This window comes from Salmo trutta, chromosome 33, assembly GCF_901001165.1.
Source record: "Salmo trutta chromosome 33, fSalTru1.1, whole genome shotgun sequence".
Taxonomy (NCBI): Eukaryota; Metazoa; Chordata; class Actinopteri; order Salmoniformes; family Salmonidae; genus Salmo; species Salmo trutta.
In genome coordinates this window covers 20495164-20522526 of record NC_042989.1, presented here as the reverse complement: position 1 = coordinate 20522526, position 27363 = coordinate 20495164, and the positions used below count along the sequence as shown (strand labels likewise).

At 41.4% G+C, this 27363-nt stretch overlaps 2 protein-coding genes across 4 annotated transcripts; one reads left to right on the top strand and one right to left on the bottom strand.

Moving 5' to 3' along the window:
* Positions 1-448: 448 nt before the first annotated feature.
* On the bottom strand, positions 449-14386 carry LOC115172621 (dihydrolipoyllysine-residue succinyltransferase component of 2-oxoglutarate dehydrogenase complex, mitochondrial). Of its 2 annotated transcripts, none has more exons than XM_029730241.1 (15): positions 14234-14386; positions 12596-12629; positions 10877-10967; positions 10687-10748; positions 10503-10577; positions 10330-10385; positions 10064-10172; positions 9662-9823; positions 7971-8047; positions 7665-7762; positions 6356-6486; positions 2905-2978; positions 1253-1336; positions 1005-1172; positions 449-865 (listed from the first exon to the last, which is right to left on the bottom strand). In XM_029730241.1, the coding sequence occupies exons 1-15, from the start codon at positions 14294-14296 to the stop codon at positions 731-733; spliced, it is 1419 nt and encodes a 472-aa protein (XP_029586101.1). In that variant the 5' UTR covers positions 14297-14386; the 3' UTR covers positions 449-730. The 2 variants fall into 2 exon arrangements, with proteins under 2 accessions (XP_029586101.1, XP_029586103.1); XM_029730243.1 differs by having other exon boundaries at positions 10877-10913.
* Positions 12991-27363, top strand: LOC115172620 (prospero homeobox protein 1-like). 2 transcript variants are annotated; one of them, XM_029730240.1, is made up of 6 exons: positions 12991-13373; positions 17449-17570; positions 20094-21732; positions 23447-23554; positions 24632-24826; positions 26984-27363. In XM_029730240.1, the coding sequence occupies exons 3-6, from the start codon at positions 20170-20172 to the stop codon at positions 27149-27151; spliced, it is 2034 nt and encodes a 677-aa protein (XP_029586100.1). In that variant the 5' UTR covers positions 12991-13373; positions 17449-17570; positions 20094-20169; the 3' UTR covers positions 27152-27363. The 2 variants fall into 2 exon arrangements, with proteins under 2 accessions (XP_029586100.1, XP_029586099.1); XM_029730239.1 differs by having other exon boundaries at positions 20089-21732.

Below are 27363 nucleotides of genomic sequence, written 5' to 3'. Positions count from 1 at the left end.
CATACTTGTGATGTGGCTTGCCACTGGCTTTTTTCTTTCAAACTTCTCCATTTCTTTTAGGTTCCAAGCCCTGGCAATAGCCATTTTAAACCACACCAACCACCTGGTTTCTGAATTATTGTCATCGTCAGTCATTTTGAGAGCATTTTGTAAAAAAGGCAAGTGTCTTTGTAAAAAGTAGACAACAAAAAGGATAGTTTAAAATCTTTTTTTCTTTAAATATTATATATCTTTTTTACACAACATAAAGATACTTTTCTTAGGGTGTGTGTGAATCAGATTTTTAAAAAAATAATACTTTAAGGACCCACTGTGATTTCAGTGTAACAACGCATAAAAACCTGTCCCATGTATCAATTATTAGGCTATAGTGTTTACTGTTTGCAGTCCATCTTATAAGTTACAATTGGTTCTTTTCTCAGCAAAAATAAATGAACAATACATAAGATATTTTTTTTGCCATTTATATGACAATTATTTGACAAATATTTATTGTAGGTAGAAAATGGCAAATGGTGCTTTGCATTGTACAACACCCTCTCCATCTCCAGAGACCCGTTTTAATGAAACCCCTGCACCAGACATATAGAACATTTAGCATGAATTCTTTCATCATTTCAGCCCATGCAATAAGTCCAATGCACCTTTCGCTCTTTTCAAGTATCACTTTGTCTAATTATTCAACAATAAACGTCATCAGGTGGTTTGTTGTGACTGCCGAGAGGCTGGCTCACATGTCCAGGAGCAGCACTCTGGGGTCTTCTACCACAGCCTTGATCTTACGCAGGAAGGTGACTGCCTCTCTGCCATCGATGAGCCGATGGTCATATGTCAGAGCCACGTACATCATGGGGCGGATCTCCACCTGCAGCAGAGGAGGAGCTTCAGAGACAAACAAATACTGCTTCCTGTCTCTATACCACATCTGATAAGGGGGTCTCCTGAGACGTGAGTCTAAATTATATGGAGTAATTCAAAGTCTACAGAACAGAGCCAACACCCACCTTGCCCCCGATGGCCACTGGCCTGTCGAAGATGCCATGCATGCCAAGGATGGCAGATTGCGGAGGGTTGATGATAGGCGTGCCAAACATTGATCCAAATACGCCACCGTTGCTGATGGTGAAGGTGCCTCCATCCATGTCTTCCACGGCCAGCTCATTCTTACGGGCCTGCAATCAACATCAACTTAGAAAATGCACAACAGTCAAAACAAAGTACAGCGAAACAGCGCATATCCTTGTCCTCCTACTTTCTCCCCCAGCTCGTTGATGGTCTTCTCGATGTCAGCGAAGTTCATTCCCTCCACCCCACGGATCACAGGAACCACCAGGCCCTGGGAGACAGGACCAATGAGATATTCAGTGCTTCGGTTCATGTACACAGTTGAAGTCGGAAATTTACATACACCTTAGCCAAATACATTTAAACTCAGTTTTTCCACAATTCCTGACATTTAATCCTAGTAAAAAGTCCGACTTCGGTCAGTTAGGATAACCACTATTTTAAGAATGTGAAATGTCAGAATAATAGTAGAGAGAATGATTTATTTTTAATTTCTTTCATCACATTCCCAGTAGGTCAGAAGTTTCCATAGACTCAATTAGTATTTGGTACACAAATGTTCTATAGGATTGAGGTCAGGGCTTTGTGATGGCCACTCCAATACCTGGACTTTGTTGTCCTTAAGCCATTTTGCCACAACTTTGGAAGTACGCTTGGGGTCATTGTCCATTTGGAAGCCCCATTTGCGACCAAGCTTTAACTTCCTGACTGATGTCTTGAGATGCTGCTTCAATATATCCACATAATTTTCCTCCCTCATGATGCCATCTATTTTGTGAAATGCACCAGTCCCTCCTGCAGCAAAGCACCCCCACAACATGATGCTGCCACCCCCGTGCTTCACGGTTGGGATGGTGTTCTTCGGCTTGCAAACCTCCCCCTTTTTCCTCCAAACATAACGATGGTCATTATGACCAAACAGTTCTATTTTTGTTTCATCTGACCAGATGACATTTCTCCAAAAAGTAAGATCTTTGTCCCCATGTGCAGTTGCAAACCATAGTCTGGCTTTTTTATGGCGGTTTTGGAGCAGTGGCTTTTTCCTTGCTGAGCAGCCTTTCAGGTTATGTTGATATAGGACTCGTTTTACTGTGGATATAGATACGTTTGTACCGGTTTCCTCCAGCATCTTCTCAGGGTCCTTTGCTGTTGTTCTGGGATTGATTTGCACTTTTCGCACCAAAGTACGTTAATCTCTAGGAGACAGAATGAGTCTCCTTCCTGAGCGATATGATGGCTGCGTGGTCCCATGGTGTTTATACTTGCGTACTATTGTTTGTACAGATGAACATGGTACCTTCAGGCGTTTAGAAATTGTTCCCAAGGATGAACCAGACTTGTGGAGGTCTACAATAATTTTTTCTGATGTCTTGGCTGATTTCTTTTGATTTTCCCATGATGTCAAGCAAAGAGGCACTGAGTTTGAAGGTAGGCTTGAAATACATCCACAGGTACACCTCCAATTGACTCAAATGATGTCAATTAGCCTATCAGAAGCTTCTAAAGCCATGACATCATTTTGTGGAATTCTCCAAGCTGTTTAACAGGCACAGTCAACTTTAGTGTATGTAAACTTCTGACCTACTGGAATTGTGATACAGTGAGTTATAAGTGAAATAATCTGTCTGTAAACAATTGTTGGAAAAATTACTTGTGTCATGCACAAAGTAGATGTCCTAACCGACTTGCCAAAACTATAGTTTGTTAACAAGAAATTTGTGGAGTGGTTGAAAAACGAGTTTTAATGACTCCAACCTAAGTGTATGTAAACTTCTGACTTCAACTGAATTAGCCCTGTTGTAAATGTGTTAACAGTGAGTAGTCAACCATAGGCATTACCTTTGGTGTTGCTACAGCCACACTGATGTCCACGTAGTCCCTGTACACAACCTCTTTGGTGGTGTCATCAATTACTGAAAAGAGAAAAGTTATGAAAATAGGTTTTCAAAGTTTAAATACTGTATTAACCTATTAAATGTAAAATCCCTTTATAGTCCCTATAAAATGCAGCCGTCCGATGAATTTCAAAATCTCGATGTGGCCCTCAAGCCAAAAAGTTTGCCCACCCCTGGTCTAGAACCTTTTATCCATAATGCGAACTATTGCTACCTATCTCAGAGACGAGACGCACCGAGCACGATACATTACATTGTAAACAGATTTCATCGCTTTAATTTCATCGCTTTAGCATAAAATATGTGTTCTCAAGGGGGGGAGGTAAAAACTAAGAATATCAAGCAGGAAGCTAAAAAGGCAGCAGCTCTGAATAAGTATACCGACATAGAAGCTTTGAATAAAATACTGGTCGGACTCAGATCAGGGGAGCGATTTGGACAACGAGTATTTTGACACGGCCAACGAAGATGGCTTTCTAGAAGGATTGGATCCACTTTTAGATCTGTAAGTAAATTGTTTTCATGACTTTATAATAGATAATACATATAGTAAATTATGTTTTTATAAGTAGTCTGCTTTTTGTGCATTGGATTTAGTTTACATAGGCCTATGTAACAAGTAATTTCATGTTATATAATTCCAAAGTAGTTATTGTCTATGTTTCATATTCGTTCACTGTTCTAAGTTTCATCCTTTTAACTTTGGTGAGGCCACTAAACTCTCATAGCAATTGTTGCTTTGTGGTTCTCACCTCTGCCTTTGTCTCCAAAATGTTACTGTTTGCATTGTATGTGTGCTTCACACCTATGTGAGTCACTGTACAGATAAAGTTTAGGCTTTGTTTTTACTTTACAGTAATGTGGTTTTGTAAATTTTGTCAACTGCAATTATTTGTGCCTTACAACAATATCTCTCTTTATTTGGATGATGACATTGGGGAGCCACCTTTCCCCAGCAAGCACCCCTGCCAGTCAAGGTCTTCACCCCCCACTGCTATGTCAATCATCCCGTCTGATGGTTCTACATCCACTTTTCATAGACCTCTTGTAAAAGAAAATAGGATGAATGGTGCCACAAGCCCCTAACAGAATCGGTTTCCCCAAGACCAAGGTAAACGACATGACAAAGACAGCGGAGAGGGGGACCATACGTTGAAACAAGCTGCTTTTTGTGAAATGGAAGGACACAAGGGACGTAACCATGCTCATCACACAGCATAAGGCATTCAATAACAGCCATGTCTCAAGGAGGGTGAAAAAGGAAGAATGTCCCTATTCCTGTGAAGGACTAAAATGCCAGGATTGGGGGTGTCGACCTATCTGATGCTCTGATAGGCTACTACCAGGCTACTACCAGGCCCTCCACAAGACCAAAAGGTGGTATAATACTTTTTTAAACACTTTGTGGACATTGCTACAGTAAATGTTTTCATTCTCCACAAGCAGATGGTCAAAGCAAAAGGTCAAACCCATCTCTCCCAGTTGGCCTTCGAGAGCAGCTGGTGTTGGAAATGGCTGAATTGGGGGCCCAAAGCAACCTCACAACCATCACAAGACCCCCCACTCAAAGTGAGCGCCACTATCCAACACACATGCCAAAAGAAAAAAGGAAGAACTGCAAGCATTGCACAAAACACTGGGGGGTGAAATGCCAGATCTTCTGTCTGAAATGCCAGTTCGCTTTTTGTTTCCTGGCAGAGAGGGACTGCTTCAAAGACTATCCCGACATGCACGAGCTATGGTTAAAGTGAAATCTAATCATCTACACCTGGGATATAAAACGAACACCATTTGTAAATAGTTCAGCTTATTTCTATTTTTCTACCTTTTTTAGTGAAGGACGCGTGTGTAAGCAAGTTTGGGTTTGATAAGACATTTTAATATTTGTATGTATATCTGTTGCTTTTATATTGTTTTTGTAAACAGTTAATCTGTATGTGGGACCAATACATTGGATATGCCTAGGCTAAACGTTCAGGCACTTTGGAAAGGTTGAAAAAACACTTGGATATCCCCCGTATGTCCCCCGACACCACCACAATGTTCGAGAGAGGTTGATGTTGTAGAAATGTAGTTTTTATAGTGCACACTAACTTTTAGGCACATCCAGGGTGCAAAAACAGTGCAATTACCATATTCTGACACTTTGGAGAGGTTGAAAGGACACTTGAATGTACCCTGGATACCCCATAACAACACCACAATGTTTGAGTGAGGTTGATATGGTAGAAACTGTGTTTTTATACTGAACAAATAGCATTTAGGGATTGCAAATATGTAATAGCACTGGAATTATCTAATTTACAGACATATGCCACTTTGGAGAGGTTTGGTATTTGATTAGGATTTCCTGCTGCAAAAGCAGCAGCTACTCTTCCTGGGGTCCACACATAATACAGAAAGAACATTAATAGACAAGAACAGAACTACATAAATGTTTTAAAAAGGCACACGTAGCCTACATATCAATGCATACACAGAAACTATCTAGGTCAAATAGGGGAGAGGTGTTGTGCCGTGAGGTGTTGCTTTATCTGTTTTTTGAAACCAGCTTTGCTGTTTATTTGAGCAATATGAGATGGAACGGAGTTCCACGCAATAATGTCTCTATATAATACTATATGCTTTCTTGAATTTGTTCTGGATTTGGGGACTGTGAAAAGACCCCTAGTGGCATGTCTGGTGGGGTCAGGGACACTTGTAAACGTCCCATGACCACACCTGACACCACTTACTAAAACATCTGCCCATTTCTAGTTGTTAGGTCTATCAATCCCATTTTTCCCCCTGATATTGTTCACATGTTGTGGAAGCCATCTGATGTGTTTCCAGCTCTGGGAATCAATAATGCACGTATAGCTTGTCAATGAAATATGACTTTCAACGTTTAAAAAAATAAATATTATTTTGTGTGTGCTTGATCTTGTGTATTCTGAACTATGTAACTCCTATCTTCTGATCATTTCCTCAATCTCCCAGATGTCTTCTTTCCAAATATAGCAGGTTTCTGCATGTCAGAATCATGTAATTACACATGCATAGCAGTTACTTTTGGGTATATCTATTTAGGCAAAAATCTAGCATTTTGCCATTACATTTAAGAGGTTAACTAATGAACTTTAAATATCGATTTAGCTTCTATGATTCACTTCCTTGAAGCATATAGTGTTTTTTCTGTCTGTGGGTGGGGAAACCCACAGACAATTTTAGACACTAATGGGTTAGCAGTGAAGATCAAACCTACTTGGCTATGGTTAGTTTAAATAGGCCAGAGAGGCCTTGGTGGAGCACGTAGGTACACTGTGGTTCTGAAGGTTGCCTATGCAAGAGGCAAAACTTAGGTTTTTTTGTTGCCATATTCACATGGATGTGACTTTGGTTAAAGGAGAGCATACCTCCGTTGACGGAAGGCTGTTCCATCAGAGCGTATGCTGAAGCCTTGACAAATGCAGACATGAAACCCAGCTTGATGTTGTGTTTCTTAAGGAAAGCGTCTTTGTAGGCCTTCCTCATCTCACTGATGTTGCTGTGGACAGAAACTAGACCAAGTCAGAATGCTGCTGTCCTAACCAACACCCAGGATATGTACTTATTTTCAGGAAATTGTTACGCAATTGACAATACTAAAATACATTTTTCATAGAAATCTCTGATATTGATTGACAGCACAAACATGCATTACTCTCTCAATCTTTTCAACCAAGCTTAAAAACCAATACATATTTTTCTGTCAAAGTTCTGCTCCTCCAGGTCATTGTGATTGAGTGCCATTGACACTGGGCTGCTAATGTTACACCATTGCTCATTTCTCTTCTGTATGATGAAAAAGGACTCTTATATCTCACTTTTTAATTGTTTGTTTTCCTGTCTCTAACCCGGTTTAAACTCTAGGGTTTCTCCGCTAACGGCATTAGCCCCTCCCAAGACACGCACTCTCCGAGAAAGGAGAGAAGAAGCGATAAAAATCTTCACTTTCCAAACCATCTAAATCTTATTGGCCTGTCATAAAAGCCCATATCGGTTGAGGCAGCTCGTCCACTCAGAGCGCAGGTCTCTGTGGGCCCCAGTAGATGCTCTGGCCTCCTGCTCTAGCTGCTCCTTCGGCTCCAGATGAGCCCAGGCCTGGAAGTCTTCCTCCAGACCATCAATGCCAATTCAATTAAGATGCACAGAAACCCCTGAATAGCTGAAAGCTGACACCCCACATTTACACAGAAAAGAAATCCTCAAAGTTTCATCTTCAGCACAGGGGGGCAAACATGAGCACTAACATTTCCTTGTAAATTAATAAAGCCCCCGTTTTAACAAATCTTATCTTTGTTTTCACCAACATTAGGACCAAATATTTACATTCCATCGTTTAAGAGGGGATCAGTTTTCAAAAAGGTTTTCCTGTTGAGCAGATCCAATCTATAACCATTGTCTGTATGGCCTCAGCTTGAATAACATAGAGAAGTATAGCATTTCTTTACTTTTGACCTTACTTTATCCAGACATTTATTTTAGATACAGGATTTACATTTCCAGATAACATATATAATCCCTAATATAAAATGTATACATTGATATAAGTGAATCTGTTTCACTGAAAGTGTACGGCTAATGTTAAATATGTGGTGGATGAGTAATCATCTCCCTTAAGAAGGACTTCCTATCTAATAATGTTAATAGAGATATAGGGCAACCTATTCTGTTATTTCCTACCTCATGTCGACCTCATTAAATGTTGTCAACATAGCGCAGGTGTTCTGGGCTTCTTTCAGTCTCTGGGCGATTCTCAGACGCATGCGGTTCATCTTCACCTGAGATACATTTAAAACTATTTTAAGAATTTCTCAAAATATTTTCTCTGAAGAAAAAAAATGTAAAACACTGCCACAACAGCTATGCATATTAGCAGATACAGTTGATTATTATGTTTTGCTTACTCTACCGACTCCACCTACGGTCTGAGCTATTGTGAATAATATGGGTGCTCTACTGCAGTATTTCGTGATTATGATCCCTCACCCTGTGCTCTGTCCTGGCAGGTATCCCCCTTCCATCTGCAACAGCGGCTGGGGCAACAGTGGGTTTGATGGCTGAAACTGTGTCAGACAGACAGGGGAACAGGAGCTGTTAGTACCTCGCCACCTCCATTTAGCCATTAGCAATACGCACTGTCAACAGGCAAGGGCTAAGTGATTGATTCAATTTCCATAATCAACAGTGCAGACAGGTCAGGCTAAATACCTCTCATGACATTGAGTCCACTGAGTGGCCGGTTGACAGACTAAGCCCCAAAATTGCCTACCCTGTAGGCCTGTGTTTCAGACATAAGGAAATGGATGGTGGGAATTGTTTTACTTTTAAAAACCTTGCCAATATAGAGATGCTTGTTCTAGGTCCCAGGAAACAAAGAGATCTACTGTTTGATCTAAACAATGAATCTTGATGGTTGTACAGTCGTCTCAAATAAAACAGTGAAGGACCACAACATTACTCTGGACCCTGATCTATCGTTTGACCAACATTTCAAGAATTTTTCAAAGGCTGATTTTTTTCTATCTTCGCAACATTGCAAAAAATCGGAAACTTTTTGTGCAAATAAAAGCTATTCCATGCTTTTGTCACTTCTAGGTTAAACTACTGCAATGCTCTAATCTCAGGCTACCCGGATAAAGCACTAAATACATTTCAGTTAGTGCTAAATACGGCTGATAGAATCTTGACTAGAACCAAAAAATGTGATCATATTACTCCAGTGCTAGCCTCTCTACACTGGCTTCCTGTTAAGGCAAGGGCTGATTTCAAGGTTTTACAGAAAACCTAAAAAGCATTATATGGACTTGCTCCTACCAATCTCTCTGATTTGGTCCTGCCGTACATAACTACAAGGTACGCTACGGCGGTCACAAGACACAGGCCTCCTTATTGTCCCTGGAATTTCTAAGCAAACAGCTGGAGGCAGGGCTTTCTCCTATAGAGCTCCATTTTTATGAAATGATCTGCCTATCTGAGATCTCAACCTTTAAGTCTTTACTGAAGAATCAGCTCTTCAGTAGGTCCTATGACCTGATTTTCCTGTCATGTTTTGGGCCCCTTAGGCTCGTGCGGTGGGGAAGTTTTTGTTGGCTATACTCAGCCTCGTCTCAGGGTAGTAATTTGGTGGTCTGCTGATAGCCCACTAGTGGTGTGGGGGCTGTGCTTTGGCAAAGTGGGTGAGGTTAAACCCTGCCTGGTTGGCCCTGTCCGGGGGTATCGTCGGACGGGGCCACAATGTCTATCAACCCCCACTGTCTCAGTCTCCTTATCTATGCTGCAATAGTTTGTGCGGGGGGGGCTAGGGTCTGCGCTATCTGCTGTAATTATCCTGTCTTATCTGGTGTCCTGTGTGAACGCAAGTATGCTCCCTCTAATTCTCCTCTTGTTCTCTTTTCTCTCCTCTTAACAATGTTTGAACATCTTGAAGAATGATCTGGCCTTAACGGCCATGTACTCTTATAATCTCCACCCGGCAAAGCCAGAAGAGGACTGGCCACCCCTCAGAGCCTGGTTCCTCTCTAGGTTTCTGCCTTTCTAGGGAGTTTTTCCTAGAAAACGTGCTTCTACATCTGTATTGCTTGCTCTTTGTGGTTTTAGGCTGGATTCCTGTATAAGCACTTTGTGACATCTGCTGATGTAAAAAGGGTTTTATAAATGAATGTGATTGATTGATTAACCTGGTGTGGCAGAGATGGCAGCTCCTGGCACGGGTGGCACGGGGGGCATAGTGGTGGGGATGGGGCCCGCTAAAGAGGGAGCAAAGGATGGAGGTGTGGCAGCAGCAGGTGGTGGAGGGGCTGCTATTGCTGCTGGGGCCTCTGCAGCTTGGGCAGCAACAGCTGAAGAGAGAAAGTTATAAGAATGTGCATCAGGCAAGATTAACACTAGACAATAGCACATGTGTTTGCAGTGTAGATAAATGTTATCTAATACCTCTAAACAACATCTACCATGTGTCTTGAATTGATGGAATTTAGAAGATTTTTTTTATTGGGTCCTCCAACATTAACATGCCACAATCAGGTCAGAACAGTGGAGGATGTGCCGACCATACACCTGGTAAACTCAGTGGCACTGACCTCCTTTCCGGAGTTTGAAGAGAGCCTGTCCTCCCTCGACCTTATCCCCATCAGGGACCAGCAGCTCCTCAATCACCCCAGCAGCAGGAGACGGCACCTGAACAGATGTCTGTGGAGCGAGACAAACCATTGCAGACCATGCATGATACAACAAACTATCCATGGATCTGTTATTAACAAAAAAAAGTCAACCGTATTAGTCTAATATATAAGGAGGTTGTAAAAATGGCATTTCAATAAACTGTAGACTTCCAGAGCTGTCATACCTTGTCCGTCTCAATTTCACAAACCACCTCATCCTCTTTGACGGAGTCACCAACCGCTGCAAGGAGAGAGTTACATTTAGCGTGGCTAACAGAGAAATATCTACTCGGCTGCAACCGACATCTAAAGGAGCACAAAGAACAGACACAAATAAAATAAGCTTAAGTTACTTTACCTTTCTCCCACCTCACATCCCCCTCTGTGACTGACTCCGCAAACGCAGGTGTCTTTACTGTGATAACTTCATTCCCTAGAAGACCACACAATATTGACTTCATACAACTCCTGTAGGATTATACACATTACTGCTTAGATCACAAGGTTCAAAAAAAGGGAGAAGAGTCGAAGCCGATACATACTGCAAGCTGAAGATGTCTTGAAGTATCTGATTTGGAAGACGCTGGACCTGGCTTCGCATTTCCTACAGATACAAAAAAAAAATTTAAGTGTCAATATACAAAGTCCAACTGCACAGTACGAGGCTAAAACACAGGTGAAGCCATGCTCTAACGAGAAGACGAAGGTCAATGGTGCATTGATAATACTTACGCTGGGTTGACTGTGACACTACGGCTAGTTGACAGTCCTGGAGCAGATGACAACAGTAAATCACTCCCTTCTCGTGCAGAATCTAAAACGACTTCATACAGGCAAGAGCTGGGTTGAACTACCGTGATTTACAGTGCCTTCGGAAAGTATTTAGACCCCTTGACTTTTTCCTCATTTTGTTACGTTACAGCCTTGTTCTAAAATGGGTTAAATATATATTTTTTCTCAGCAATCTATACACAATACCCCATAATGACAACGCAAAAAAAGGTTTGTAGATTATTTTGCAAACGTATTAAAAATAAAAAACATATACCGTATTTACATAAGTATTCAGACCCTTTGCTATGAGACTTGAAATTGAGCTCAGGTGCATCCTGTTTCCATTGATCATCCTTGTGATGTTTCTACAACTTGATTAGAGTCCACCTGTGGTAAATTCAATTGATTGGACATGATTTGGAAAGGCACACACCTGACTATATAAAATGGTCCCACAGTTGACAGTGCATGCCAGAGCAGAAATCAAGCCATGAGCTTGAAGGAATTGTCCGTAGAGCTTCGAGACAGGATTGTGTCGAGGGAAAGATCTGGGGAAGGGTACCAAAAAATGTCTAGAGCATTGAAGGTCCCCAAGAACACAGTGGCCTCCATCATTCTTAAAATGGAAGAAGTTAGGAACCACCCATACTCTTCCTAGAGCTGGCTGCCCAGCCAAACTTAGCAATCGGGGGAGAAGGGCCTTGGTCAGGGAGGTGACCAAGAACCTGATGGTCACTCTGACAGAGCTCTAGAAGGACAACCATCTCTGCAGCACTCCACCAATCAGGCCTTTATTGTAAAGTGGTCAGACAGAAGCCACTCCTCAGTAAAAGAACACATGACAGCCCGCTTGGAGTTTGCCAAAAGGCACCTAAGGACTCTCAGACCATGAGAAACAAGATTCTCTTGTCTGATGAAACCAAGTTTGAACTCTTTGGCCTGAATGCCAAGCATCACGTCTGGAGGAAACCTGGTACCATCCCTACGGGGAAGCAGGTGGCGGCAGCATCATGCTGTGGGGATGTTTTTCAGCGGCAAGGACTGGGAGACTAGTCAGGATTGAGGGAAAGATGAACAGAGCAAAGTACAGCGAGATCCTTGATGAAAACCTGCTCAGGACCTCAGACTGGGGCGAAGGTTCACCTTCCAACAGGACAACGACCCTAAACACACAGCCAAGACAACGCAGGAGTGGCTTCGGGACAAGTCTCTGAATGTCCTTGAGTGGCCTAGCCAGAGCCCGGACTTGAACACGATCGAACATCTCTGGAGAGACCTGAAATTAGCTGTGCAGCAACGCTCCCCATCCAACCTGACAGAGCTTGAGAGGATCTGCAGAGAGGAATGGGAGAAACTCCCCAAATACAGGTGTGCCAAGCTTGTAGCATCATACCCAAGTAGACTCAAGGCTGTAATCGCTGCCAAAGGTGTTTCAACAAAGTACTGAGTAAAGGGTCTGAATACTTATGTAAATGTCATATTTCAGCTTTTTATTTTGTATACATTTAAAAAAAATCTGTTTTTGCTTTGTCATTATGGGTTATTGTGGGTAGATTGAGGGGGGAAAACGATTTCATCAATTTTTGAATAAGGCTGTAATGTAACAAAATGTTGAAAAAGTCAAGGGGTCTGAAAACTTCTGAATGCACTGTACATGCGGTTTCAAAACACACTCACCTGACACAGCCTGCCGTGCCAATACATTGTTTCCCTGTCATAGAGAACAGCAACCTGTTAGCTATCAATATAAAGTGTTTATTAAACAATTCTAAATAATATCCTGATGTGATGTTGTTCAGGTGGTTTACAGTACAATTCACAGACATAGTTTAAAAAGTTGGAAGTACTCAGATTGCTCATATCATATGCCACTGACTGTATTCCCCTCTTACAAAACAAGGGGGTGAATATGCATAAAATCAAAAGGTATTTGTTACCAAGGACCATGGTTTACAACGTCCAACTTTCACTGGGGACATGCCCCCCCCAGTTTTATCATTGGAATGTGACACAAAACGAGTCAACAGTTTGCTTTAGGACCATGCGGACGGGTAGGCTGTTTGGAGTGTTTATCCGACTGGATAAAAAAATATATAATTTATGTCTCTCCCAACTTCTAACGTCAAAGTTACACCCCTGTCCACATGAACAGTCTGAAAGACAAATTGGTACATACTGTTCTGTACCTCCCAAATCAAAGGTCAGTGTAGTCGTGGTAGGGGGAGGTCAACATGTGTGTTGGACCAATCAGTGAATTCAACACTTGGAAACAATGTAGACATAGGGTCAACTACATTATCATACTACTATAATTTAAGTGAAAATAGACTGAATAGAGGGCTATCTGTGTGTGAAAGTTCAACTTGAAACCGGTCTGTTTATCTTATGCTAAGATTGGACAGTCAATAGAGGGGTGATGGAACTGTGAAGAGGGAATTCGAACATCATGTGCAATGTAACGTTAATCTCTATTTTTTTTTTTAAATGACACACACACACATACATACACATACATATATATATATATACACATACATACATATATACATATATATATACATACATACATACATACATACATACATACATATGTATGTATATATATATATATCTTGAACTAACTTGCTAGGCCACGTACAATAGTCTTCATCATTAACGTTACACAAAGAGTTACCGGTATGTGTGCTAGCCAAAACTCTCAAATGACCTCAGATTGTTTCCAAGAGGCAAGCTAGCTAAATTAGCTAGCCTAATAAACCACTGGTTGCTAGCTAAATAAACCCCTGGTTGCTAGCTAAATTAGCTAGCTAAATAAACCCCTGGTTGCTAGCTAAATTAGCTAGCTAAATAAACCCCTGGTTGCTAGCTAAATTAGCTAGCTAAATAAACCACTGGTTGCTAGTTAAATTAGCTAGCTAAATAAACCACTGGTTGACTAACGAACAAGCTAGCCAAATTAGTTAGCTAAATAAACCACTGATTGACTAACGAACAAGCTAGCTAAATTAGCTAGCTAAATAAACCCCTGGTTGACTAACGAACAAGCTAGCGCGTAAAACCAAAATGTCAGCTAACAAATCAGGTTAACGTTAGCCACATGGGAGAGACTACTTTAGAATTCAAAATAGGTTTGAACCAAACAGGGTGTCAGGCTGTCCTTGGTTTGACAATGCGAAGGCCTACCACGGCCTACTGCTCGCACCGGCGGCGCCACTCTCTAGCTAGCGAGCTAACGTTATCATTGGCAGCAGCATGGATTAATCTACGCATGCGATCACAGAAAACACTCAAGCTTGCCGATGGTGTAATGCTTACCTGACTAATGACAGCGATAAAACGGCTAACATTCCGGGTGACACACCGGGAGTGGGATAACATGGTGGCTGAAGTGACAGAAACCTGTCCGCGGAAGGGAATCTCCTTCAGCAGGCCAAGTTGGGTCGTCACTAGTTACCACAGCCACAAAGTCATGAACCCCGCCTATTTCTAAACTGTATCTTGTGATTTCTTCAGAAACACCAGGATACATACAATAAGCATACAAACAGACAATGATAACATACAACAAATTACAGGTTATACAAATACCTTAAAATATACACACGTACTGATTGTTTTATCAGCTTTCTTATTCTTAAAATTATCTGCCGAAATTGTTGCAACCCCTATTACTAGCCTGTTCAACCTGTCTTTCGTGTCGTCTGAGATTCCCAAAGACTGGGAAGCAGCTGCGGTCATCCCCCTCTTCAAAGGGGGAGACATTCTAGACCCAAACTGTTACAGACCTATATCTATCCTACCCCGCCTTTCTAAGGTCTTTGAAAGCCAAGTCAACAAACAGATTACCGACCATTTCGAATCCCACTGCACCTTCTCCGCTATGCAATCTGGTTTCAGAGCTGGTCATGGGTGCACCTCAGCCACGCTCAAGGTCCGAAACTATGTCTTAACCACCATCGATAAGAAACAATACTGTGCAGCCGTATTCATTGACCTGGCCAAAGCTTTCGACTCTGTCAATCACCACATCCTCATCGGCAGACTCAATTGTCTTGGTTTCTCAAATGATTGCCTCGCCTGGTTCACCAACCTCTTCTCTGATAGAGTTCAGTGTGTCAAATCAGAGGGCCTGTTGTCCGGACCTCTGGCAGTCTCTATGGGGGAGCCACAGTGTTCAATTCTTGGGCCGACTCTCTTTGTATACATCAATGATGGCGCTCTTGCTGCTGGCGAGTCTCTGATCCACCTCTACGCAGACGACACCATTCTGTATACTTCTGGCCCTTCTTTGGACACTGTGTTAACAACCCTCCAGACGAGCTTCAATGCCGTACAACTCTCCTTCTGTGGCCTCCAACTGCTCTTAAATACAAGTAAAACTAAATGCATGCTCTTCAACCGATCGCTGCCTACACCTGCCCGCCCGTCCAGCATCACTACTCTGGACGGTTCTGACTTAGAATATGTGGACAACTACAAATACCTAGGTGTCTGGTTAGACTGTAAACTATCCTTCCAGACTCACATCAAACATCTCCAATCCAAAGTTAAATCTAGAATTGGCTTCCTATTTCGCAACAAAGCATCCTTCACTCATGCTGCCAAACATACCCTCGTAAAACTGACCATCCTCGACATCGGCGATGTCATTTACAAAATAGCCTCCAATACCCTACTCAATAAATTGGATGCAGTCTATCACAGTGCCATCCGTTTTGTCACCAAAGCCCCATATACAACCCACCACTGCGACCTGTATGCTCTCGTTGGCTGGCCCTCGCTTCACACTCGTCGCCAAACCCACTGGCTCCAGGTCATCTACAAGACCCTGCTAGGTAAAGTCCCCCCTTATCTCAGCTCGCTGGTCACCATAGCAGCACCCACCTGTAGCACGCGCTCTAGCAGGTATATCTCACTGGTCACCCCCAAAGCCAATTCCTCCTTTGGTCGTCTCTCCTTCCAGTTCTATGCTGCCAATGACTGGAACGAACTACAAAAATCTCTGAAACTGGAAACACTTATCTCCCTCACTAGCTTTAAGCACCAGCTGTCAGAGCAGCTCACAGATTACTGCACCTGTACATAGCCCATCTATAATTTAGCCCCAACAACTACCTCTTCCCCTACTGTATTTATTTATTTATTTTGCTCCTTTGCACCCCATTATTTATATTTCTACTTTGCACTTTCTTCCACTGCAAATCTACCATTCCAGTGTTTTACTTGCTATATTGTATTTACTTCGCCACCATGGCCTTTTTTTTGCCTTTACCTCCTTTATCTCACCTCATTTGCTCACATTGTATATAGACTTATTTTTCTACTGTATTATTGAATGTATGTTTGTTTTACTCCATGTGTAACTCTGTGTTGTTGTATATGTCAAACTGCTTTGCTTTATCTTGGCCAGGTCGCAATTGTAAATGAGAACTTGTTCTCAACTTGCCTACCTGGTTAAATAAAGGTGAAATTATTATTTTTTTTTTTTAAATTGTAGAATGGTCTTAAAGTACTGCTCGAATTCCTTATAGAAAACATGGAAGAGTGTTTTTTTTTATTAGTGAATTTACATTTATGAATATGACATTTGCCATTAGCACAATTAGATTTATGAGGTAAAATTGTTTTTCTTTATCTTTATATTAACAATTATAAAACTATAAATATCTTGCCATAATTTCTTTACATGTAAACAATGCCAAAATAAATGTAAAACTGTTTCTGGATGCTCAACACAAAAAACACAGTTAATGTTCATGTGTTTTTTGAGTTTCTTCAAGTAATGTTTCGCAGGGTAATTATCTTATGATTTTATTAAACCTAACGCTAACCTTAACCAGACCGCTAATAGTTTTTTGCGGCTGTGGTAAGTAGTGGAAACCCCAAATTGCTAGATCCAGCGGAAGCAGTGTGGGAATGGGAGGAACCAGCTAAAGTGGGGAGTGATCAAAGGCTATCCCAAAGAGGATTCACTGTGGAAAAGCTAGTGGCATGAGTGGGAATGAATGAGCTACAATAAAATAGCTTAATGTATGTTTTATATTTACTCATCTAGGATTGGCTAAATATAATTGCATAATACGATTATACATGTGTATTTTTATGACAGTTTATTAATGTGTAATATAACTTAAAAAAAAATGGTAACATGACATATGCCATTTAGCAGACGCTTTTATCCAAAGCGATTTACAGTAATGCGTATATACATTTTACGTATGGTAGGCCAATCGAATCATTGACAATGTGATTTATTCTAGTCTACACTCAATAAAGTTAGTGCCTAAACAAACTATGAGTTCACCACAAATTGTAGCCTAGATTATTTTTCAAATTCCATAATCAGTTTTCTTTCAAATTGTACTAACTCACCGCTCTGAAATATTGGCCTATTATGCCAATACATAGATTTGTTGTAAATTAGGTTTCATTTTTTTTCTATAAAGCAAATAATATGAGCTCAACTAATTTGTATTGAGGAGTTATTTTGAATGACAATCCTTTATATGCTTGTCTCTTCACTTTCCCAGTTGTTTGAGTCAACTCCGAGGCCACGCCTCTGTTTCTGTTTGATACAATGACAGTCGCTCCCGCACTCATCTCATCTCATCACTCGGCGTATAACCCGACCCGACTCTACTCAACGTAACAGGTAAGGTTCACATGCTCTGTGTTGTTTTACTTTGGGACATGCTCATGATGACAACCAAGTCTAAATAACTCAGATTCATCCGTAGTTTCAAAACGAATGGCTATGATCGTTGGTTGACCTTAGTTGATGTCAATAATGGACAGCATTGTCCACGTCCAAATAACTTGGCTGCTTATGATTTCAATGTTGAAATCTCTACGTTTTTTTTGTTTCTATCAATAATTCAGTGAACAAAGGCACGTTTATTTGGTATTTTAAGGTGATGTTAGACTAACTTATCAAACATTTGATGGACAAGAACTCTCAACTTATCTCATCGTCAATGAGCACATATATACTACTTTTCATTACAGATACAAGCTGCACAGTTTGTAATGCTTGTCTTGTGAAAATATATTCATATTGATTATATTGATTACAGTTTTATGGATTGTTTCTTCATTTCTATGCAGATTGATGTATAGACTGTTTGGTATTATGGTAGAATATCTTGCCTCGTTTAGGATGATCAAAAGAAAAGTACTTCATAATGTACCTTTCATCATGAGTTGACTAAAAATACAATATATTAGATAGCCTTACCTTACTATATATTAAATAGGCTAGCCTTACTAAAAGTTGCAAGGAGGGTTTCCATCAAATAAAGAAGATGAAATAATGATGAAATAATCCTTATTTAAACTGTAAATCAAGTGTAGAGACTATCTGCTCTTCAGTCATATACCAGAATACAATATGGAATGTGCTGTAACTTATGACACCTGGGATAGGTGCTGTATGTGGAATATGAATGATTTCACTGTATTTATTGAGGATGCCTCTTTTTACAACTTTTTGTTGTTGTTTTATCCTCTCATAAATTGTTATTGTAAAAAATGGTTCATGTTATTGGCTCTAGGCTTATGGTTATTTTGGACTTATATAAAAGTAGAGGTTTATGGTGTGAGGACTAGGTGAAATAGAAATATATAAAATGTGGATCTCTCACAAATTAGTTGTTTTGTTTTTATAGGCTGAAATTCTGTCATTTGTAATTTGTAGTTAAAGGTGAATTCGATCCATGCATGTTTTCACCTGGATACATTTTTACGAGCCAACTTAACCTATTGTTTTTACAGAGATTTTAAAACAGTGCATACATGGTCCTCACATCGGAATAAAATCCACTTACTAAGAAACTAGAATTTAACGCAACTGAGAGATGAAAATATGAATCCCTTTATTTTCCTCTTAATAATATACAGGTAACTGCCAAAATAATGTAAACACCAACATAAAGTGTCTTAATAGGGCATTGGGACACCATGAGCCAGAACAGCTTCAATGCACCTTGGCATAGATTCTACAAGTGTCTGGAACTATATTGGAGGGATGCAACACCATTCTTCCACGAGAAATTCCATCATTTGGTTGTTGTTGATGGTGGTGGAAAACGCTATCTCAGGCGCCAATCCAGAATCTCCCATAAGTGTTCAATTGGGTTGAGATCTGGTGACTGACAAGGCCATAACATATGGTTTACATCATCTTCATGCTCATCAAACCTTCCAGTGACCACTCGTGCCCTGTGGATGGAAACATTGTCATCATATGGGGGTAGCCATGGTAGCCAAAATAATGGACAAAATAAGGGCCTGACCAGTATTTTTATACATGAACCTAAGGGATGTTAATTTCTTAATTAACTCAGGAACCACACCTGTGTGGAAGAACCTGCTATTAATATACTTTGTATCCCTCATTTACTCAAGTGTTTCCATTATTTTGGCAGTTACCTGTACATTGAACCTTTGTGTGGTTTTTCGGAATCTTTTCTTGCCTTTCATATACTGATTAAAGAAGACCTTTCATGAGTATAAAACTGCTATTCTTTTTATCATTCATATTGACTATCTCCAACCCAAGATGAAAGGGAGATACTAGTGTGCACTCCCCTGTGCCTTGAGATCTTAGAGATTTCACTTATAAATCTGAGGGTCTTCATATAATGAGCGACGGGTCATTTGATATTCCATGCTATAAATATGTAATAACAACTTTGTTAGCTGAGGTAGTCGTTATAAGATCCCAGATTAAATGTCATGTTCTAAAAATGTGAGGCTATTGCATCATATTTTATATTATTTAAATAAATAAAAATGTGTGGTGGTGGACATCACTACTTTAAGCTCCTAACTCAGGTGTCATAAGCATAATGGAAGGAGGAGATGATTGTTTCCCACCACGATTACATAAATGATATTCAACAGAGTTGATTGAATCTAAGTGGCATGTAGTAGAGAAATGAGGGAGAGCTGTCTAATAACATTTAGTAGCCGAAGTGTTCTGGTGCAAGTCCTCTGCTCTATGTTTTGTATGTTTAACTTGCACTTATGCTTTCTACTTTCCCCAAAACATAACCATATGAATCAAAAATACTGTTAAGTGTGCGATACTGTTCACATATATACTGTACTATAGATAGTGTACAGAATCAGATATTTACGGTATATTCCTTTTTTCCCCTTACTTTTTCTAGAGCAGTCTGAGGTCCAGTCATCTCATACTGACTCACTCCAAGGTGTCCTGACACAGCTAGTAAAAAGGTTGCACAGTGAGCATGAACCTGAGCTTTCCTGACCAGAACATGCACAACCCCAGTGACGGTGGTCTGGAGGATACCAAGGCTGGGCTCATGATCCCCTGCTTCCGTAGAAACATGTACGATGAGCCTCTAATTTCATACTCCAATGGATCCATCATCTCTCACCTCCTGCGCAAAACCATCCACAACAAGAAGGCTCTGGACGAAAGCCATTTCTACCTACCCACATCGACTGTGTCCAGCTCCACAATGGCTGACTCCAGTCAGGAGGACCAGAGCAGTGTCTCGTCCAAGGACAGCGCGGCAGAGTATGCATCCCCAGGCAGGCACCTCTCGACTAGGGTCAGCCCTGAGGAGGACAGGCCCCTGAGTGATCACCTCCAGGCCAAGCGTGCCCGTGTGGAGAACATCATCCGAGGCATGGCGGGGTCTCCCAACAGCAGGCTCCATGGGGACAGTGAAAGGGCTGAGTCAGACACCAGGGAGGCTAGAGAGGCCTACAGGGAGAACAAACGTAAACAGATGCTCCCCCAGCATCAGGAGCACAGTCTCAATGCGGCAGCTCCAGCTAACAGAGGCAGCAGTAGCAGCAGCAGCAGTAAGGATGAAGAGTGCCACAAGCTGAAGGTGCAGCTCCAGAGCATGCAGAGAATCCTGAGACAGCTCCAGGATAAGTTCTTACAGGTTTATAACCAGGAAGACGCTGTGCACGAAGACAGAGATGACACAGGCACAGCCAGCCCTGCTGAAAATGATGACACCACACCAAGCAAAGAGTCTGGGTTCATGTTCCGTATAAACATGGATGAGGAGTTGGAGAGGAAGCATGACAGTGGTAAAGGAGGCTGTAAGGACAGAGTGAAGACAGACAGAAGTTATCTGACACATCAAAAGGAAGGCAAGAACCTACAGGAGACTCTGAAGCATGAGCTCTCCAAAGCGATGAGTGAGAGTGTTGATAGGGTGTTCAAGAAACTCTCCTCCACGGGGCTCAACCAGTCATCTCATCAGCGCATGTGTCACACCCCGGAGCACGTCATTATGGGAGCTGAGAGGAAGAGCCAGGTACCCTGTAACCAGGAGCAATCACACACTGAGGAGCCAGTCAAACCCCAGGCTCTAGAGCACTATGAGAGAAGTGAGGCTCGCAGTCCTGAGGATCAGACCGAAGCTCTGTCTCTAGTGGTCCGTAAATCGCCCCTGAGCCAGCTTAGCTCAGTTACCCCGACGGTGAAGAGGCCCTACCCCTTACACCAGTCTCCATTCCAGTTCAACTACAGCACACCTCTCCATGACAGTCAAATGCTGGAACACCTCCTTAAGTACGGGCCCCACACTAACTTCGGAGGTCTCCCATGCTTGCCCCCATCCATGGACAGAACCTCACCAAACTCGGTGGACCTACCCTGGGATTCCATCGTCATGAGGTCCAAAGTGACATCCAGCCACCTGGCCCACCACCGTCACCCATCAGGCCTGGGTCCTGTGATTGTGGACAGTCTGTGTCTCCCTCATGTCAAGATGGAGTGTGGGGACCTGCAGAGCATAGCAGAGAGAAACTCCTACATGTCTCTCAATATATCCTTTTACTGGCCTGAAAAATCTCTTACTCTCATAGTGTCCCAGTTAACCTCTATAATTGCATAGGATTTGATATAATTAATGGCTGTATGGAAAAAATTGTATTATATTTTTTCCCACTAAGATAGCCTATAGAGCATTACATACACACTGAATCCTAAATGTTTAGTAATATTTTGTTATCTGATATATACCTTAGTATCCAGTACCTCAGTATTCAAACTCCGTGTTTTGCCTTCCCAGTTGAACAAAGACTTGTGGAGGTTCATTGCAGCACGAGCAATTCCAGTAAAACAGACTTCAAGGAAATTTTTATTTTCTTTGATCTCGCTAACCACAAAGAAAATTATAGCATCTTCTTTAATCTGAGCAGAGTAATGACTTTAAGTCTAGAAAAAGACAAATAAAAAGGAATACAAGGCTTTGATAAGAATTGTCAGGAACAAAAGCCAATTTTCAAAGGCAGAGAAAGCATCAGTTTCTGTCCAGGAAACAGAGTTTTTTCAGACTTGAAAAGGTACAGAATATATTTCTCTATCATCAGTGTGATAGGGGTGTATCTGAAAGGTCAGAGCTGAGTGCCTGTGGAAAGCAGAAGTGCCTCCCTAGCAGAACACTTGTCTTCTTGAGCATACATACACAGCCATAAAAAAATATATAGATTTATAAAGTACACGAATGAGTACATTTTATAAATCATGTTTTTACAAAAGAGACAAGCAATCCAAGAAATATAATCCAGTGAGAATATTTTCAACCACACCACTCTGCATTTTATTACAATGAATTTTATGATGACAACTATAATGATAATTCTTAAAATAAAAACATTATCATAAGCAGCGTAATAATAATTATGTCCATAATCACTATTATAGAAAACAAATTTGGATCATTTTTCAATTTTTTTGGGATCATTTTTCAAAAATGGACCATGTTATGGAGACATCACAGGTAACCAGTTGTAAGGCAGCTCCTGTGTGATATTTATTTAAGCTACTGAACAACTCAAAGTTATGTGAAGATCCTTAACATGCTCCGAAGTGGTCATTGTCCTTGGTTGTAAGTATCTGGAGAAGAATATTATCAGCTCTTTCTCAGGATATGTTTTATTTTTACCGTGTAAAGAGCTATGGTTTTCTTTGAACAATTTCTCATCAATCTTTCATTCCAACTTCCTTATTTCAAGGTAGTATTCCCTAATAAATGTATGGTGTGCTGTGACAAGCTGAAAAGTATTACCTAAGGCGTGGCTGTGGGCTACAGAGAGAAAGGCCTCTAAAGATCTAGTTGCATAGAAAAGTTGCGCTGAGATATGAGATATTTTATTTGTTACATGATATATTTAATTTAATAAGACTAAATTGTTCCTCCCAAACTACTCATCTTTTAAAGTTCAGAGGGATGATGTAAAATATAATTTATGAAAATACCAATGCAGTGACAAAAATGTATTTTTAAATGTTAAACATTTGATTAGTTTAATACAATGAAATAGCTGCAACAGAGCCGCAGACACTAATTAAAATCCCTAATCTAATGAATATTGTTGTAGAGTCATTATTGACTTCCTGGTTACTGCAGAGCTGTTATTTAGTGTCATCCATTTTAACTGGAGACAGAAGCAACTTAGTATTCTAGTCCATTAACACTTTGAACATTGTATTTGAACTGTATTGTGATTGACTGAAAGTACTTAACACATTGACACATCCAGCAAGGCCTAACCCCCAACCATCTGAAGAAAGCTAAACTGATGTTCTTCTACACCCGTTACCCCAGCTCCAATGTGCTGAAAACCTTCTTTCCAGATGTCAAGGTAAGCAATTACAATATTATTTAACATGATAGTATTTACTGTTAGAATTAATAGTTTCTTCTACGTTCACCATATTTGCCTATAGAATACTCGTGGATGTATTTTTGGGACAGAATGAGAAGTGGGTTGGAGGAAGGAAACAAAAGAATACACGGTTTAGAAAAACAAAGCTGTTAAGCCAGTAGCATGTCCTGGGGCATAGGCCAGGGAGATAGAGAGGCATTATTTATTTTAAAAGCCACTCCAGTCAGCAAATGGAGTGACAAAAGCCTCTGTAATAAAGCCACTGTCATTTGGCGTCAACACAGGGCAGATTTTTAAAATGCAGGCAGGCAGGCTGTGAGGCGAGCTCTGGGCCTAACCACGGTATACCGTATGTCTGTGTGCCCTGTGTGTCTCCTCTCCTATCTCCTCTCCTTCCACCATGGCCAGGATGTGTCCTACTGGAGCCTGTCCATGTCTGGCCCAGGCCTCCTCACTACTCTGTCTGACCCCTAAGGTCATGGGGGAGACCTGCAGCCAGCAGCCCACTGCATCTCCTCCTTGCCCACGACCCTGTGGTGGGAAGTGGCACTGAACAAAAGGCAGTTCTAATCCTGGTGTCTGATTCCATCCTATCAGGCAGAGTCACTGAGAGGGAAGCTTCCTTCTGTCCTTACGCTGCTCTGCGGCTTTCTCACCGTCCGAAAACACCAGAGAAAAGAAACGTCTTTGATGCCTGCCCAGCCCTTGGGTGTTTTTCTTTCTTTTTTTCTGGATGAAAAGATAGAATAAGAAGGCTAATGTCAAGACTGAGTTTAGAAACACACGGCTTTGACAGATGTTTTTTTCATTCAGTAAGTTTGTGGGAAAAGAACAGAGTAATTAACATTGAACAAAATGACAGACCAAGGCAAAACATATCCATATACAATCCATACATACATTGTTATCTTGTGGAATGTTTTACAAGTCAATAATGAAAAAGAAATATGACAGTTTTTTCCAAACATCTTGATATCAAGTTGATCATGATTTGGTTGATAATGACAAAATCAGGCCATCTTCTCAAACTTGTTGTTGACCTTGTGTCCCCAGTTCAATCGCTGCATCACCTCTCAGCTCATCAAATGGTTCAGTAACTTCCGGGAGTTTTACTACATCCAGATGGAGAAGTTTGCCCGCCAGGCCATAGTGGACGGCGTCACGGATGTGAAAGACATGTCCATCAGCAGAGACTCTGAGCTGTTCAGAGCCCTCAACATGCACTACAACAAAGCCAATGACTTCCAGGTAAGTCAAAATACTTGTATCTTACCATATGGTCAGCTCCTCCCCTGGTATCCAATGTAACTATATACTGTATATAAGCTTGTCAATGTTTTTCCATGACTTTTAAATCATTAGATATTACTTTAACACCCTCCCTTTCCAAAGTAAATTGAGTGAATTATGTGTATGTGTGGGAACAGTGTGTTCATTCTGCTTTCACCAGCACTCCTCAGTTTATACAGCCAATTCTGTGTTTTTTGTCCTGAGAGAAACAATTGGAAACTACAATTTGTATTAAAGTGAGCTAAACAATACAGTTGTTTTGGCATGAATGTGATATATTGTGTGTGTGATGTAATATAAATGTAATACACCTTCATTAGCATATCAGAGAACTCCTCACAGAAACCTGGGTGTTAAATGTTCCTGGTCTGGTCAGCTACCTCCTACCTCTGTGATTCTTGACTGGTCAGCTATCTCCTACCTCTGTGGTTCTGGTCTGGTCAGCTATCTACTACCTCTGTGGTTCTTGACTGGTCAGCTATCTCCTACCTCTGTGATTCTGGTCTGGTCAGCTAACTACTACCTCTGTGATTCTTGACTGGTCAGCTATCCCCTACCTCTGTGGTTCTTGACTGGTCAGCTATCCCCTACCTCTGTGGTTCTTGACTGGTCAGCTATCTCCTACCTCTATGGTTCTGGTCTGGTCAGCTACCTCCTACCTCTGTGATTCTGGTCTGGTCAGCTAACTACTACCTCTGTGGTTCTTGACTGGTCAGCTATCCCCTACCTCTGTGGTTCTTGACTGGTCAGCTATCTCCTACCTCTGTGATTCTGCTCTGGTCAGCGAACTCCTACCTCTGTGGTTGCGGCCACGTATGACCGTGTCCTTGCCCTGACCCATGTGTCACTCTGCACCTGTGGCTTCACAGCCATTATCTAAACTCTAGAGCGATGCGTTATCAAACTGTGGGAAGAGGAAGCCGCATGAATCCCACTAAAACAACTCGGGATTAGAGGACCAGTATGCCTGAGCGAGGCTCAGATTGCTACTGATGCGGAATGCTGAGAAAGACGCTGTAAATTCCGAGGGAGAAATCTGTTTGGTGGGAAAGAGCAGAGACCATTTTCTTTACCTTGGGACCAAGACATTCCTTTCCCAGGGATGCTTTGTGTTGGGAGATGAGGGCAAAGAAAAATAAGTTATGCCAACAACTTGACTGTTAGCTGGTCTATGGGAAATAATTGCACCGGATAGATCCTTGTCCCAACATCCAAGCCTCGATCTGATGATCTTTGTTGAGAGCAGAGCGAAATTCCTGGGAAGGCTTGGTGCTTTCTCTCTTTCCGAACAGTGAAGTTTAAGGCTACAAAGTCAAAGCAGAATCCCACCACAGACGACTAATGATTCGGAACGGACAAAGAGGACAGAGAACAAGGAACTGTCCGTTTTTGAAAAACATGCTCGTAGGTCTGGGTTCCACAGTGTTGGTTCAGAGTGTAATGAAGACGATGGGAGACAGAGCGCTGGTTTTAAGCGCAGGGCACAGCAGGTGTTTATTAGCAAAGGACCAAGGAAGAGCCAGGTAGCTTTGTCCAGGGGCAGGCAGAAGGTCCCAAACAGGGACTCCAAAACAGTAACAGTACAGGCAGGGAAAAGGCTAATAATGTAGTCCGGGAGATCAGGCAAGAGGTTAACGACAGGAAATCTGATAAGCAGAAGTACAGGCAGGGAATAGGCAAAAAGGCGTCGTTAGCGAGGATGGCCAAAAACTACGCTACACAGGAGGACTAATACGGAAATAAACAGAGCTCCGAATAGAATGTGTATCAAAACAAACAATACCTCTCAGTGATGGAGTGCAAAGAACTGAACTAAATAGTGTGTGATAATGACATACAGGTGTGTGAACAGGTGATTATAATTCAGGTGATTGGGATCTGGAGAGTGGGCTGCGTTCAGGGGATCTACGTGTTTGAGAGTGTGAGTTGGAAGCAGATGTTACACAGAGCACCAGTAATGTAAATCAATGAGACAACACACTTAACATCTACTGAAGTGGTTTGCCACTCACAACATCTAAGCTGTTGGCTTAGATTTCTGTTGCTACCAGTGCAGGTGATTATGATGATACTTGACTTTAAGCACAACATTGTGTTTGATCCCTCTACCAACAGGTTCCTGAGAGATTCCTTGAGGTTTCTGAAATTACTCTTCAGGAGTTTTTCAACGCCATTTCAACTGCTAAAGATTCTGACCCCTCTTGGAAGAAGGCAATCTACAAGGTCATCTGTAAGCTGGACAGTGATGTCCCAGATGAGTTCAAATCATCCACCTGCCTATAGACAGAGCAAGCAAAAGCCATGCTCAAGGAAGGAAGGACATTTTGAAATCATGCATTGACAATAAATTCTGATTTTAACCCATTGCCAATGAATTGGATTTTAGTGAGGAAATTCTGGAAAAAACATTATGTTGTAAATGACGTATTATACACTGCAGGAACCTACTTATGGCACACACTTTGTACCGTCTCAGTAAACACATTATAACACTG